The sequence below is a fragment of the Accipiter gentilis genome, chromosome 4 (genome assembly GCF_929443795.1).
Source record: "Accipiter gentilis chromosome 4, bAccGen1.1, whole genome shotgun sequence".
Lineage (NCBI taxonomy): Eukaryota > Metazoa > Chordata > Aves > Accipitriformes > Accipitridae > Astur > Astur gentilis.
The window spans coordinates 17512926-17530175 of record NC_064883.1 but is presented as its reverse complement, the minus strand read 5'-3'; the positions used below and the strand labels follow the sequence as shown (position 1 = coordinate 17530175).

The window sequence follows — 17250 nt, the reverse complement described above, 5'->3', positions numbered from 1 at the left end:
ACACAGACTAATTAGCAAATAGTGCTGTGACAGGGGCCAAGTATCACTCTTGAGGTTTCAGTTCAGTTATAATTTAGAAGCAGAGCAGGATTTTCCTCTTTATTTCATGTAGAAGAAATAATAATAATAACAACAACAACACATATTAAAAAGAAGTTGAAGAAAAAAATGTTTCAAAGTGGGTGTCCATCACATGGGACAAAGAAAAGTTTGTAGTAAGGAGTTGGGCATCACTGGAAAACCTTTTTAATCTGTTAACTAAACCTCAAGAGTTTTCAAGGGACAGAAATTATGAGCATTCTTAGTTGTGTCAATAAGTAAGGCAGAAAATTAAGCAACGTGTTGCCTTATGTGGTGATCTGAGCAGCTGGATGAAGGCAATGGAAGAACGGAGAGCACAAAGAACTGAGAGCAAACATTCAGCCAGGGAGAGGACTGGCTTAATCATAAACCTGACATTCAAGACTGCAGCTAAGAAGTTCAAAAGAGGTAAACCAAAGATTAAGGCTGAAAATGATGATCTATGGCAAGAGGTGGAAAAGCACTTAGCTGCCATCGTAACTCTAAATGCACCAAAACACCATCCAAGAGGGAAGTCCTGGTGTAGGCAAGACCAGAAGTAGGAAGAGGAATGCAAGTGGGTTAATACTTGGTCCTGTTAAGGAGAGGCGATTGTTGATTGGTTTGTCACCAATTAAAAAAAAAAAAAAAAAATCCACTTTCACTAGATTTTCTATTAAAAGGTTTTCTATTGAAAGCTCCAGGAGAATTTCAACAAAATTTTTGTTTTCAATTACAGTTCAGTGTAAAAAAAAACAAAACCAAAGAAAATAGACCCAATTCAGTCTGGTTAGACAGTGCTGGCAAGATATGGCCTGTTCACAGAACTGTGTTGCTGAGGAATCAAAACAAATTGCAGACCTACTCCCTAAACTCTTAGCTGAGAAAACACACATAAATCAAGAAAATATAAATAATTAATAGGCTCTGTGGCTACTCTGGTTTACATTTTCAGTTTTCCAAATCTAGTTTCTAGTGTCTTAGTAGAATTAAACTTGTTTAACCTTATTTGGGACTCAAAAGTGATTTGAGTGATGTGAAGAGATTTCCTACCCCAGGATTTCTCTGAGTGTCTTGCACTACATTGTGTTGAAGACCCCAAGGTCTTTGGCTTTTTACGCCATTAAGACAATCAGTTAGTGTTTCTGAGTTACATGCTTTTCAACATTCACTAAATTGTCCAAAATTTGCCTGAAAACTATCAGTAAAATAAGGTTTAAGAAAAAAACCCCACAACTTTTGAAAATGTATTTTCATATTTTTTCATATTTTAACCTGTAACTCAGAGAACTTGCCTGAGAGTGTAACCTCAAAGGTCTGTCTCATATTTGTTAAATGCTTAGCACAAATAGATAATCTGTTCAAATGATAAACCATAAACCAGCAACCTTCCTGACCTCTTTGTGCACAGAAGCAGGGTGCAGAAGCAGGATTTGGAATAAACACGGTATGAAAACCTTTGAAATAGCAAACAGTTGTGCCTCTTTTGGTGAAAAGATAACACAGGGCTCAACAAAATGCAGGTAAAGTTTTTTTATTTTATTTCCTCAGACTGGATCAGATTGTTGGTTAATTCTGCTGCTTTACATTTTTCACTTGTCTGAAACTAGAGACAATGCTGACTTGGCTGTCAGGAAAAGAAATAGTCTGCTTTACAGTTTACTATGTGTGCTCCATTTAGAAGAAACCCTGGCCTCCTATGTTCTCCCATCTTCTCTCTAGCCACTTCCCCACGATCAAGAGTGTTAGACATATGGCAGGAGTTTGTTCTCCTGAGGGTTATTTTTTTGTTCCACCAGTAGTATATAGAGCATGACAGTGACATTGGGTCTGCTTTCTGCCACAACGACAAACGTTGCCTGCTTGTCATAAGGGAACCTCAGAACAACCCAGGTTTTAACTAAAACAATAGCAATAATTAATATAGGACACATTATTTTTCTGGTTACTCTTACCGACAAGAGTGCGTTTTCTTGTCCTGACTCCTCCACAGTCCCCATTACAGGAAGAAAACTTTGACCAGTTCGTGAACTGACAGTCATCTTGGCAGGGAATCTGGCATGTCTGTGTTAAGGATGGTAATGGGCCAGAGTATTTAAGGCACTCACTGATGTCAGCCTGTCCTCCGTCTTGTCTGCGACAAGTAATTGCTGGAAGCAAAAAGGGATGAAGTTTAATTCAGCATTTTTTTCATTAATGTCTCTACTCAATTTAGTAAGTCCACAATATTCTACCATAAAATCATGTTGAAAGCCCAGAAGAGCGATACAACTTAATATTTCCAATCACACCTTGAATGAATACATTCAACATTTCTGACTTTTTTGAAATTTTTTAACTTACTATTTATCAGGAAAGAAAAATAATCTTACAGACAACTGTAAATATTATAAAGTTTGCACCATGTTATCCACACCTGTTATACCACTTTTCACATTATCATTTTTCCTACAGATACAGCCTATAACTCTGACATTAAAAAACTTGCAATACTATTTTAAGAAGCTGAATATTGTATAAGATACGAAGTTTTATCAGCAACATGTATTTTAGAAAAAGGGATAGACAAAATTTAGAAACATATTTGAGTTCTGGATACCACTTAACCACTCACAACAGTATTGCTGCCTGATGTTCTTCAGCAATTTTTAGTCTTGAAAAAGGTTTGAATGACAAAGCATGTTTGCTAGGGGTGGAGTATCAGCCAATAGGGTTATAACTTTATAACAGGATTGCCATGTCCTGAATAGAAGCTTTTCTTACAAGAAAAAAAAAGTTTTTAAGAAAACTTCAGGTGGCACAAAAGGAAGCAGTTGGAACATAAGGATTTACAAAGAATAGGGCTGTTTCATTAATATCATCTTTGACAGTGCTCTATTATTGTTTCTCATGGATTTTTTTTTTAACATGGTTGCTTATCTATTATTCTAAACTAAGCCTTAGTAAATCTAACTTTATTTCCTTGCCCAGAACAACACAAAACTTAATACACAGTAACAAGATTGGAAACTTCTAGTTTTTTGTTTACACAATAGAATTATATTTATGCTTCTTGGCATCTGACAGCACACAGTAGATGTAGTATCTCATAGTGACCGTGAAAGTAATTTGTGTCACCAATTGTTGCAGTAACATTGCATCTGAACACAATATATCATTCTGTACACATATGAGGGAATATCATGTTTTGTATTACACTCCATAATTTAAGCATAACACTTCAATTGTACTGACAATAATTGTTTTATTGGTATGTGAATTGAAAAAAAAATTAAATTTTACTAACCAAACTATTATGGCATAATCAAGTTCAACTGTTGGAGAAAAATGGGGTTTGAATGCAAAGTTTCAAAATAAAACAGAAAACTGGCTATGAGTGACTTTTTTTTCCTGGAGAAAAAAGGCAGAACAGTTGAGGAAACTTTTTTTTTTTTTAGATTGCTGTAAGGTAACTGTAAAGTTTTAGTGACCTATGATTTCTGAAAAAAGCTTTTTTGTCTGACAGTTCTAAACTAAATTTCTACCTCATCATGACTGTAGGAAGCTGAACTTGATGACCCACATGGTCTATTTCAAGCCTGTATGCCCACTAACACAGATCCAAAGGTCCCAAGTGAATTGGTTTTGCCACACGTCTGTGGTGAAACACTGTGAAGGGGAGGGGGGGTAAGGGGTATGTTTTTCCAGAGATGCTAAGCAAACAGCTTCCCTGATCCTTGACTGTCCTTTGGAGCAGGGCTGCCAACACTGTTTGTAATAGGCTCAGTAGTGCATTAAGTTGTGCTTATTGGGGGACCGACCAGCTGTACATTGTCTAATACAATTATTCTGTCAAATCCTATTATTATTGGTGTAGTTTACATGAGGAAACCCTTTTTTCTTCAAATATAATTATAGTGACTCAACGAGCAAAATCAAATATCTAAAAATTGAAAATCCATGTAACAACTGTTTTAAGGACGTGTTAACTGTACCCACTATAGGATTTCTAAAATTACACAAATACTTTGGAAAAACACAAGTCAAACCAGTATCTTCCAATACAAGCCTAGGCTATGGTTTTGGATTCTTGTGAGACAGACACTCATCTCTGCTAATAGCACACATTGGTTTCCCTGAGGTAAAAACACAGTTCAGACTAGTTCTACGATGTGGAAATTCAGAGGTCAAACCTAAATCCTCTGTCTTGAGTTTGACCTTGGCATGTGCATGCATCAGCTAAGCTAATTGCATTATCTTCACTGAGTTCTCAGGGAGATATAGGCCACCATTTTTAGCAATGAAAACTATACCTAGCCAAGGGCTAAAAGACCATCCACTGATTAACCCAATAACTTCTAATAACCTTCAAAAGTTTAGTACCTATTTTAGATACTGCCTCTCCATCTAGCCCTTTGATAGGCCATAAACATTGTCCATTGCAGAACATTCTTTCTTTGTATCTAAATTGAGTTTTTCTAAAGCCAATATTCATTCCCTTATCTTTCTTGGTTATTATATATTAGTCCATGGGCAGATATCCACTCTGTCATAAATTTTTTCAGACTCATATTAGTGCATCTAATTTATATCAAGGAGACCCAAGTGAGAAGCTCCCCTGAGGATCAACAGTAGGGGTTTTTTCCAGATTAAGTGTCAGCTCTACTGTAGCAATCAGAGCAGGAAAACTTTATTCTTGAGACCTAAATATTTCACCTTAATAACAATACAAATTAGAGGACAGCTTAGCATACTAAATCAATTCCTGAATCTTAATTTTCATAGTGCCTGTCCATAACTATTCATATTACTTCTAGTTTACAAGACCTGGATGATTCGCTTTATATTCCATTTTCCTATAGTTATCCTACAGATTCAAGTATCAATTTGAAAGGTTTATACTCCTTGTGACTGTTGAAGAGTGGGTATTTTTCCATTACTTAAAGCAGGGATTTTGACAACAGTATGCATTCCATTAATACATTGTTTTGGACAGGTAAATGTCTTACTTGACATCTGAAATGCTCTTACTGTTAGTGGAGTTACTTTTTCCACTCACAACATCATTTAGGCAAACTTATCCCCTGCCTCTCTGATCAAACCCATGGCTCTTTAATTGTATACTGTAAAAGTCACTGAGACCAATGATTAACTTACTATACAGAGAAGTGTCTTCAACTGCTATAAAGCCATGAAGTGCCGGACTAATTATTTTGCCTATACAACCACGTTATATTTATTACAAACATTAGCAGTAAGTGGAAGGATCATGGTTCTTCTATTACTGAATTAAGCCCAAGTAATTGTTAAGTGAAAACATAAAACAGGAGTACAGCTAACAGAAAAATCAAATTTAACATGGAAAGCATTCACTTACAAAATTGTTTCAGTATTTAGTAATTATTATCTCCCAGAAGAAAGGTGTGAAGTAAATGGCAGTCTAAATTTTCTAGACAAGGGACTTCCATGTAATTAAAACTTTATCTGATAGCATTGTTTCCAGAAAGCCACAAGGGACTACAAGCTAATATATTTGTTGTTGGCATAATGAAACACTAAGCCTGTATTTTAACAAGTCTTGTTATGTGTGGGTTTATACAAAAACCTTGCCAATGTTACCATCATTAGTATACTTCACTGAGATTTCACTGACATGTGAGATTCAGTGACCCCTACATCTAAAAACTGAAGTAATTTATAAAAGAATGTGCTCTACATCCTTTGTTTTACAACACACTCATTGTACCATTTTTTCAACTGTTAAGTATTTTTAACAATATAAATATTCTGTTTCATTTCTAGAAAGGCAAGAATTATTTCAGCACACTAACTTTTCTTACACCTACTATCAATACTGCCCTGGCTATGTTTTCATCAAGTTTATTTCTTTTTTTGTGGGACGTGGCAGACTAGACACTGCATGATGAAATGTTTCTATCACAAAGTATCTTAAGCAAGAGCACGTGCCAATAATATCGTCAAAATACAAGCCTGAGCGTTCCTTATGCGCCGAAGAGAATAACAATGTGTTTCTGCCGAATAAAGTTGTCTGAAGATTCTGGCTCTTGTTTTGTCAATAAAAAAATTAATTTCTCATTTAAATACTGCTCTTGAGCACTGCTGTCCAAATTCTTACTTCAGTACAGAACCTGAAGCTGCCCATTGTCCTTTGCAATGACTAAAATATGAACCAGGCAATAGGGCACTCTCACCTGTTAAGTCTCTAAGATGTTAAAATAGTAGTCTATAGCTCCATGAAGGAGCAGCACTGCTTCATGATTTTGTCTCCCTTCTTGTGCTTTCAATAAGGGCATGAAGCCCCCCCAAGAGCAAATCCCCCTGCCCCCATAAGCAATGCCCAGAGAGGGAGGCTGCTGTCCCTGCTTAGCCATAGTAAGAAGAAAGGGCTTTTGACCACCAGTTCTGCCTCTGAGTCTATCCACAGCTCAAAGAAGCCTGCAAGGCCTCCTCATGTGCTCACGGCTATCCTGGGAAGCTTCCTCTGATTCCCCCGCTCCACTGTCTTTCAAATAACTCTGCATACACTCTGCGAATGAGGACTAGTGAGAGCTCGGGGTCAGCTCTTTAATAATGGCCAATTCCCAGTGACATCAAGTACAGCTATTCAGATATTTTCTCTGACAGTCGGGTTACTTAAGCTTCTGCTTAAATTTTACAAATAACCTTCCTCTTGCTATTACAGAATATGCTGACAGATTTCACAGTTTTCATCCCATTCCTCCTACAAAACTCCGAGGAAGATTTAGGGTGGCAAGGACTGCAGGCTGTGCATCCTTTTGCAAATTTCTTTTCGGTCACTGGGATAGCCCTTACCACGTGCATCCATCCATGTACATCATGATGTGATTAGGCTATTGCAGTTTGGGCACTTGAGTTTCTCATCTGCTACATGTCCTCTTCACCAGCACTGGGATGCAGTCCAAAAAGCCTTACTTAAATCTGCAGAAGCTACTGGCAAGACAAGCCTTTTTACTAAGTTTCCTAGGCTTTCCTATACAATCCGAAAGGGATTTGAACTGTATTTCTAACTTCCTTCAGAAGTCAATGGTGCTAAGGTTTAACGACACAGATTTTTTTAAGATATCAGCATAACTTAACACATACCTGCTTAAGTCGTTCACAGTTTCAAACTTGATACGTTAGTCTATCTCACTGAGCAGACCACTACTTTGAAGTTGTCTATGTGCTAATAAACGTCAGCCTTAAAAATACAAAGTAGTATCTCAGCACACCCCAGCTGAAGCAGGTTCATCTCACAGTGAGTTTTACAGTCCACATCCCTGTCAAATACTAGAAGCCTGCCTTTATCAAGCATTTACTCTCATTCTAGTTTTTGTATTTTGGGGGTATTTTGTATTTGCCAACATTCTGTGCCTTTCCCTCCTGGGTTTCTGGTGACTCATCAAGACATCTGGTCAATTTACTTGTTAATTGAGAAACAGCTTATGAAAATAAACACAACATAAATGCTGTTTCAGTAAAATGTGGCTTTTCTCTACATATCCTGTTCTTGTTGGGTAGGGTCAAAAGGAAGTTTCAAACTCCTTGCTGATGCACCCATAATATCCTCTCTTGAGGGTTTTGGAAGAAAAAAAGACAGTAGTCTTAAGTTACTGCAATTCTATAATACATTCCTGCTCTGCTTATCCACTGTTATAAGGCATTTTACCAGTGATATGACTACAAATTTTCATTCATCACAGAAATTCAACACATTTGTCATGACTATCTGCCGTGTTCAAATAAGGCTTATGACGAGAACAGTGAATTTGCTACTCAGATATTAAATGCTATGTTACTATGCTTAGGTTTAGATATAAATACTTGTCCATCATTTGCATGAATAATTAACAAATATTTTTCTTTAAAAAATTCTGAAGAAAAATCTTTTCTTAAAAACCAAAACCCACCAAACCCTTTTATTCTCTTTCCTCTGCATTGACCCAAGTTCTAATTTTGTGACATGTTTCATTTAAACTGACATGATTTGTAACAAAACCTTCATTATACAAGACAGAAACAGAGCTGCCTTTTACAATGAATCACAATTCTAAAATTTATGATTCACCCAAGTATCTTTTCTGCCAAGGAAGACCAACGTGATAAAAAACCTGAAAGATAGAAACATAAATTGTAAAGCTGTGATATATGCAAGCAAAGCATGCATAAGCTCTAGTTACTCATAGACTCTTAAGATAAGACACCTAACCAGTCATTTTTAATGATTTCTAACTTCTAGTTTTTCCTTCAATTATCTTTCTAACTGTGGTGGGTTGACCCCGACTGGATGCCAGGTGCCCACCAAAGCCGCTCTATCACACCCCTCCTCAGCTGGACAGGGGAGAGAAAATATAACAAAAGGCTTGTGGGTCAAGATAAGGATAGTGAGCGATCGCTCACCAATTACCATCATGGGCAAAACAGACTCAACTTGGGGAAAATTAAGTTAATTTATTGCCAATCAAATCTGTCATGTTTTAAGCCCAGCCAGTAACAAAGCACCACAAGGCCGCTTGCTCACTTCTCCCCAGCAGTGGGATGTGGAGGAGAAAATATAAGGAAAAGCTCGTATGTCAAGACAAGGGCAGGGAGAGATCACTCACCAATTATGGTCATGGGCAAAAAACAGACTCAACTTGGGGAAAAAAACAAAATTAATTCAATTTACTCCCAATCAAATCAAAACAAGGATAATGGGAAGTAAACCCAAATCTTAAAACACCTTCCTCCACCTCTCCCTCCTTCCTGGCTCAACTCCACTCCCAATTTTCTCTACTTCCTGCCCCCCAGCAGCGCAGGGGGATGGCGAATGGGGGCTATGGTCACTTTGTCACATATTGTCTCTGCTGCTCCTTCCTCCTCAGGGGGAGGACTCCTCACACTCTTCCCCTGCTCCAACGTGGGGTCCCTCCCACCAGAGACAGTTCTCCATGAACTTCTCCAGCATGAGTCCTTCCCACAGGCTGCCATTCTTCACAAACTGCTCCAGCGTCGGTCCTTTCCATGGGGTGCAGTCCTTCAGGCACACACTGCTCCAGTGTGGGTCCCCCACAGGGTCACAAGTCCTGCCAGAAAACCTGCTCCAGCGTGGGCTCCTCTTTCCGTGGGTCCACAGGTCCTGCCAGAAGCCTGCTCCAGCGCAGGCTTCCCACGGGGTCACAGCCTCCTTTGGGCACCCACCTGCTCTGGCGTGGGGTGCTCCCCGGGCTGCAGGTGGATATCTGCTCCATGTGGACCTCCCTGGGCTGCAGGGGGACAGCCTGCCTCACCAGGGTCTTCCCCACGGGCTGCAGGGGAATCTCTGCTCCGGCACCTGGAGCATCTCCTCCCCCTCCTTCTTCACTGACCTCGGTGTCTGCAGAGGTGTTGCTCTCACATATTCTCACTCCTCTCTCCAGATGCAATTGTGCAGGTTTTTCTCCCCTTCTTAAATCTGTTATCCCAGAGGCATTACCACCGTTGCTGATGGGCTCGGCCTTGGCCAGTGGCGGGTCCCTCTTGGAGCCGGCTGGCATTGGCTCTGTCAGACATAGGGGAAGCTTCCAGCAGCTTCTCACAGAAGCCACCCCGGTAGCCCCCCTGCTACCAAAACCTTACCACGCAAAACCAACACACTAACTAAAATATGAACTGTAACAGACTATTTTGTTCAGAATAAACTGCTAATGAATGCCTAGTCAGATATGCCTTTTCCCTGGTGTACATTCTTATTCCTTCTTATTTAACACATTTGCTGATACGTTATGTGTCACAGTATTTGTGCGTAGTCAGTCAGATCAGAAATAGGACAAACTAATAGCATTGGCAACATCCCCTTGCATTGAAAAAGAGGAGAACAGTTCCCACATACAAGAATGCAATTACTTGCTCTACTGAGTATCGACACAGAATGAAAGGACAATCCACATGAAACCAAAGGGCTGAGACTACTTCTAGAAGATTATTGTTTCACTTTGTCATCAAAAGTAAATTACCACAAACAGATAAATGAATGCATGATTTCTGCATTTAAGAGCATCAGAAATTTCAGAGAGAGCTCTTTTTCAACTGAAAAGGAAATGCTGTTATGTCTACAATTTTCACAGTATGGTAAACATTTGTACAGAAATCACCAACAAACAGTTAAATATAATGTTCAAAATATCTGTATTCCAGTAACACATTATAAATGCAGTATCAGAATGTTACACCAAATGGATTTCATATTTCAGTGTTTAGCATTTCCTGATTTGTGGGGGATTAAAAGGACTTGCACAGTAGTAGCTCAGTCTTTTCTGTGTATACATCACAAAATAATCTTTAAATAAATGATTTGTAATATAGAATTTCTAATAACATATTATCATGCAAATTTTTCCATAGCCTGTAGAAATTTTATTTACGAGAAGCCAAGTATGCAGGAGGGAGGCAAGAATTAGCAGGGAGAGGGGACAAAACTTCTTCCAGAGTCTTCCTTCCAAAACTGGTGAAATCTTTCTAATACTGTCCAGGGCAGAGCTCAGGCAGACAGATGCCTGCTTTCAGGTCAGCCTCCCTTCAGTGAGCACCTTGCATGAAATCAACTCTTGTGCAGGGGACCAAAGAAAATGAAGTGCATCACTGAAAATTCACACATGGATTTTTTCAGGGCAGAATTTGAAGTGTAAGAGGGGAAAGGGAATATGTTAATGCCCTGTGTAAGAGATAACCTACATAAAACAAATAAAACAATATCCATGTTCAAGATGCTATTTTCTGTGGTGTGAAGTACATAAAACTTCAGCTGATAATCTCTATAATTGCAGAAGTATGTTTTCCAAAGTGAAAGTTACTTCTCTGCAAAAATTCAACTTTTACTTCCAAGTCATATTCATTTTAAAGGTGTTTAAGAAATCAGAAAATATTTTACTTTTCTCAATCTAAAGAAAAGCTGTACTAGTGTATTTAGCTCCTACAGAATATCAGTTTACATTACTGAGCACAAATGATATATTCAACACATAGCCAGGTATTAAGACACTGAGACATGGTACATAATATACCCATGTTTGAAACTTACATTTTTATGTTAATTTAGATAATTTACTTCAATGGGAAAAATATTAGGCCAAAAAAAAGGCATTGTCTTTAATGCACGTAACTTTCACCACTGCAACAGGCAAGTCAATATTTCGATTCATATTTAGATACTTGGACTGAGGCACAAATAATCTTTGGTTACTCAACTTAACTTCCTCTGTGAATTCTACAATAAATTTTATACATTGGATAGACTAAAGAAAAAGCAGGAGCAAACAAAAATCTTCCCTTTCTAAGAGCTGATCTCAGAAACATTTACAGAATTCTACCAAACCCACCTGCTTTCTTCAGGCTTATCTGCTCCCAGGGTTCTTAATGATTGCTCATCCTACCACATTACACTAGAGAGCTACTTCCATTACATCTGCTTGTAGGAACAAGACTACTGCTTAAATACATCATCATTCACAAGATCAAACTCTGTGTAGTACCAGAGGGAAATTCTGCCAGTCTATTTTACCAGATTTGAAAACTGTATGCCCAGTAATTCAAAAATCATGTATTACTCCATATATGTGTGTACTGCACGATTGGAGTTACAGTTAAAAAAAGAGAAACCCTCATGACACACAAGAATAAGAAAAACCAATCTGCATGCACTACAGTAAGCTATCTTTCTTTATTAACTGACTTTGAGGCAAAGAGATTGGGGTACTACCATGCAAGTACAGAAGACAACATTTTGTACTATTTGAACTCCTACCGTCAAAGACAGAAATCTTATTTTCTCAGTGTGTAATATGAATGTATCCTCCAGAGCTGCTAGAAATAGATCACATTAGTGATAGACCTTCAAAAGAATTACCACAGTCAGAAGTCTTTTGTATTAGCAGGCAGTACCATCAGGTTTTATTTTGTGGTAAGCCATAAACTGATCTCCTGTAACACTTTCTGAGTAAGTGGTAGGAGTTACTAGCTTAAGATTTACTCCATGACTTTTTTAAATACACCATAACTTCCTCTAACACTACAAAGAAGTTAATGACCTGAACGTTTCACTTCTGTAGTTAGCAGTGTCCTTGCTCAAGAATTCCACAATCTGCTGAGCCAATATTGTTTTAACAGATAGGAGTTTGTACTCAGAAAAGGCAAAAGAAAAAAAACCTTCCTAGAAATCAGGGTTGACTAGTAGTTCAAAGGAATTCCATTACTGTAACACAGTAAGTAGGAAATACAATTATTTTCATAGTGAATTTATTTAATGCACCTAAAAAACCTTCTCCTGACTATACTTAACAAAGTCACACATACACAATTCTGTTAAAACCACAAAATTGTCTATGAATTCAGGTGACAGTAAAGCTGGATTTGGATGCAAAAATTATTTGCTGTTGAGTGGAAATGGTGGAAAAATATCTGGATCATTGGGCTCAAAGCGTCAGTGGTTTTGAAGTCCAACCAGCAGCTGGTTAAGAGCGCTGCAACTCAGTGGTTAATTCCAGGATCAATTCTGTTTAGCATCTTTTAACAACCTGAATGGTAAGCATCCTCAGCAAGTTTGGGGAAAACACCAGTTTGAGAAGAGCAGTCAATATCTACCTGGAGGGTAGGGGTACCATTCAGAGGACCTTAGCAGCCTGGAGAAATGGGCTGGCACTGAACTTTCATAACAGCATAAATGCAAAGTCTTGAATCCCTCATGTTCCCACTGCTCTCTACAACTACCTAATTTGAGGGTATAGAGAAGAGAGAGCCAGAATGTCTCAGAGATATATAGTAAAAGGATAAGGGGCCACAGACACAAATTACAGCAAGGGAAATTTCAGCTTAGATGGGGAAAAAAAAAATGCAGTGCTAGACTGGACAAGCGCTGGATCAAGTGCCCAGAGAGGCTGTAGGATCTCCATCCTGGGAGATACTCCAAACATGTTGAGACATGGCCCTGAGCAACCTGTTCTAGTCTGGGTAGGATCTAACTTTGAAACTGGTCCTGCTCTGGGTGGAGCTTTGGACCAAGGGACCTACAGAGCGTCCTTCCAGCTCAAAATTATTGTAGGGTTCTCTGATCCTAAATTTCCAAATACGGGGAGCAAAAGTCTTTTATTTGATCTAATGGATATACCCATAAACATGTCTTCAGTCTTCACATCCTTGTCACATGAAAAATGTTACATTTTCACAGGTCAATTTACACAACCTTTTTCACAAAAAGAATTATGCAAAGTCACCCATCCCTTTCTTTTTGAAAATCTACTTTCCACAAACACGCCTGCAAACTTGCTTCAGGTAAGGATGGTGAAATAAACTGAACAAACAATACTACAAAATTAGTGAATAATGTGGTATCTATACTTAAAAATAAATAAACACTGATATTTTACGAATAAAACATTTGACAAATACTCGTTAGGAGGCACCCTATCATACTAGCACTTAGTATTTTCTTTTGCTGATGCACATAAAGATAGATAAAATTAATATTAGGCTATGATGACTAAAATTTTAGCCATTTTCCACACCAATGCAGCTATAGATTTCTGAGGAATAAATGACAGAAACGAAGGGTCTAACCTCTTGCTTGTAGCCCAGGTCCACAAGTCTCTTGCGCTCCTGGACTGTCTTGGCGCACATACCATGGTACTAGCTGGCACCTGCGCCACTTGTGGGTCTTCCACCTGAAAGGAGGGGGGAAGCAATCAACTTCAAATAATCCATCTAGACTTGTAGCCATCAGAACTGAGGCAGCACAAGTGCTAGATAGTATTAGAAACCACTGTAAGCTGTTGCTTATTATTACTAACTGGTCCCAGGCAATTCACAACAAACAGTAACAACACTGTAGACTTTTCCCTCCTTCCTGTTAACTTTTTGCTCCTTTTAGGATTAGGCCATTAAGAACACAGGGCAGGAAGGAGGCAAAGGAGGGAAGAGAAAGCAAACCATATATATTTTCAAGGATTTCAAAATACAAAGGTACATTAACACTACCTAACAAATACACAGCGAATACAAACCACAATATGAGGATTATACATTAATACAAAGCATTAACACACTTATACAAGATGGGAGAAAGAAAATAAAAAAAAAGAATACCATAGAAAATAATAAAATTATATGACTTGAATACCCATTTAACAGAAGAACTCCTTTGCTATGGATTTATATCTGAGCATGCTCAGAGTATTTTACCAGTCAACAAAATGACATACTAAAATTGGAAAAGTGGATTTAGCTAAGTGACACTAACATCTCATAAAAACAACATGGACCCATTAAATAAGGATTCGTTTTAAATACTAGCATGCCCTAATAAACCTCCCCTCTTTCTCACTTTTCCTTCTTTCATTTTCCTCCTATCTTAGTGAAGAAAAGATATGTTGAAGTTTCCCAAATGCACTCCAGAGATAAGACTCCAGGGTTAATTTCTGGTTCATGCAGTATCGGGAGTGTCTTTTGGCAGTAAATACTGTCACATACAGGTGTTAGTGCATTTCTTTCTCTTTTCCTTCTTTTCTCTTTCCCAGGTCTTTTCTTCCCCACCTCCCTTAGGCATGCCTTGCAACACAACTACAAATGGAGTAATTCTGTCTTGCCTGAAGCACAAACAAGACTTGGAGTTACAAAGATGAGATCAGATAAGCAAAGTCTTGGGGTTTTTGTTTTGTTTTCTCAAATTTCAAATGATGTGATTACAAAGGTAAAGTTTTCACAACAAACAAATTCCTTTGCTAAGCTTCATCTTCCAAATACTGTCCCAAAAGGGGAAATCAGAAGCAAACAGGAACCCCAGCTACAGCAAAGTATTGGGACAGAGGGTTTAAATGACTGTGAGAGTGCCTCAAGCAATCCCAAAGCACCTGGGGTCTCCATTAGCTGAATAGCAGCACATTACAAATGCGGAGCCAAGCAAGAGATCCCCTGTGAACCCAGAAAATATCAAAATAAAACACAGACAAAAACAACTTGCAAAAAAACTTTGATAACAAATGCAATATTGTGCTGCTTAAATTATTCTATCATTAATATAAACTGCTATGAAACTTTTACAAAGTTCCCTTCTAGTGCTGCAGAATACCCTAGGCCTAAATATAACAAATCCAGGCAAGTCTGGTTATTGTCACATCTCTGAAATAATCCACAGTTGTCTGAACTATTCAGAGTGTGCGGGGGGGGAAATTCTACATCCACAGCTCAAACCATCAGCTGCTCTCATGTTTAAAATGATCTCAATGGTTTTGCACCTCAAGTTTCATTGCAAACTGCCTCTGCAGGCCAGTATCTGAACTAAGGCACGAGCGATAGTGTTCCTGAGTGTCTGAGTCCATCTGTTCCAGCATGTGTATAGGTCAGAAAGATGGTAAAGGAAATATACAGAAAATGTGTTCAGTATTAGTTCGTGCTATGAAATGTAAATGACCTCATCTACCACTCCCTAGCAACACTTCTTTCTTATGCTCAGCACATTATCATGCACTAGCTCAGGTAAAATTTGATACTGAAGGTACTAAAGAGATGAGGCGCAGCCAGCATTTTAAAAGATAAATCTCTGACTCCGGTATTGACTAAAAAAAGTTCTCGAGCTATATTTCTCTGATGTTTGGAGTACTGACTTTGGTAGCTTCCCAATGTTCTTTTACATCCTTTCATATCTTTCAGTTACATACAGTGTGATCTAATAAATTTGCATTGATAATTCTTACCAGATGATGAAAGCAACACATTTCTTTAATCTCAATTTGGTTTTGCTAAAATAAGATTAAATTCTATTTTTACCTCTGCGACGGAGAGTAGTTTCATGGGAATTAGCAGGTGGAGAAACAGAACATTGGCTTCCAATAATTGTGTTTCATATTTATTATCCAAAAACCAAAAAATTTTTTATTTTTTTTGTCAAGTAAATCCAATTAATGGCATCAGAATTTTCTAAACTTCATCCGTATCAACAGCCAGATCTTGTCGTATATCTAGACCCTCCCACGCCACTCAGATGGATACTACGAAATACAAAACTGCCCAAAAATTTTCTTAAGCAGTTACGGTGGAGATCCCCACCTGCTGGAACAGTCCTCAGCATTCTCTGGTGAAGATTAGGTCAACACAGAAAATCTTGTATTTAGGGGATACAATCAACTGTGGACTGTCTTAGGGCTGACCGGGATGGAAGGATGGAAGCTACAGTGCATGGCACAGTGTGACAGCAGAACTCAGCTCTCCTAAACAGATGAGACTGCATTTCAGTGCTTTGGATAATTTGGATAGAAAGGAAGATTTTTTTAATCATATAGAATGTCAAAATAGTTGCTAGGAAAGATTTAACCTGGAAAGTAATTCTTAGTTGTTGCAGTGTTCCTGCAAAGGAACTGGAACAAAAGAACCAGTGACACTGTGGGCCCAACTGAGTCTGCATATCTGTTCTGAAACCTTGATTTAGCTATGTATCCTATTGTTCTACATAGTACATATTAGGAAAACACTTGCTGTTAAGAAGTTGAATTCAGCTAGATTTAGAAGCAGTAGAAGTTGAAAAATCATGTCTGAGCTGTCTCTGGTTGATTAACACTACCTGTAGCTATAGCAGACGGGAGAAGCTTCACATTCTTTTTCCTCAAACAAAGATTCCGGGCACTCTCGACCACCATTGGCGGGGAGCTGGATGATGACTCGGTGACGGGACTGCTTCTTTACTGTGACATCCCCTGCAAAGAGTAGAAGAGCTTGTTTCTCCTGCTGCTACATAGGGATGACAGTAATTTGGGTGTGCTGGTTTTGCCTGGGATAGACTTAATTTTCTTCATAGTAGCTGGTATGGAGCTATGATTTGGATTTGTGCTGCAAACAGTGTTGATAACACAGGGATGTTATCATTATTGCCAAGCGGTGCTTACACAGAGCCAAGGCCTTTACTGCTCCTCACCCACCCCACCAGCAAGTGGGCGGGGGGGGCACAAGAAGTCGGGAGGGGACACAGCCAGGACAGCTGACCACAACTGACCAGAGGGATATTCCACACTATATGATGTCATGCGCAGTGTATAAAGCTGGGGGAAGAAGAAGGAAAGGGGGGATGTTCGGAGTGATGGTGTGTGTCTTCTCAAGTAACCATTAAACATGCTGGAGCCCTGCTTTCCTGGAGATGGCCTAACACCTGCCTGCCGATAGGAAGTGGTGAATGAATTCCTTGTTTTGCTT

At 38.7% G+C, this 17250-nt stretch overlaps 1 protein-coding gene across 1 annotated transcript in view; it reads right to left on the bottom strand.

Annotated features, from left to right (window-relative positions):
- The window catches only part of THSD7A (thrombospondin type 1 domain containing 7A), a 300146-nt gene that overhangs the window by 46760 nt on the left and 236136 nt on the right, over positions 1-17250 (bottom strand). The window contains exons 12-14 of the mRNA XM_049799255.1: positions 16625-16757; positions 13630-13733; positions 2016-2210 (exon numbers count right to left, since the gene is read on the bottom strand). Of these exons, the coding sequence (XP_049655212.1) occupies positions 2016-2210; positions 13630-13733; positions 16625-16757 (432 nt within the window). The remainder of the gene's footprint in view (positions 1-2015; positions 2211-13629; positions 13734-16624; positions 16758-17250) is intronic.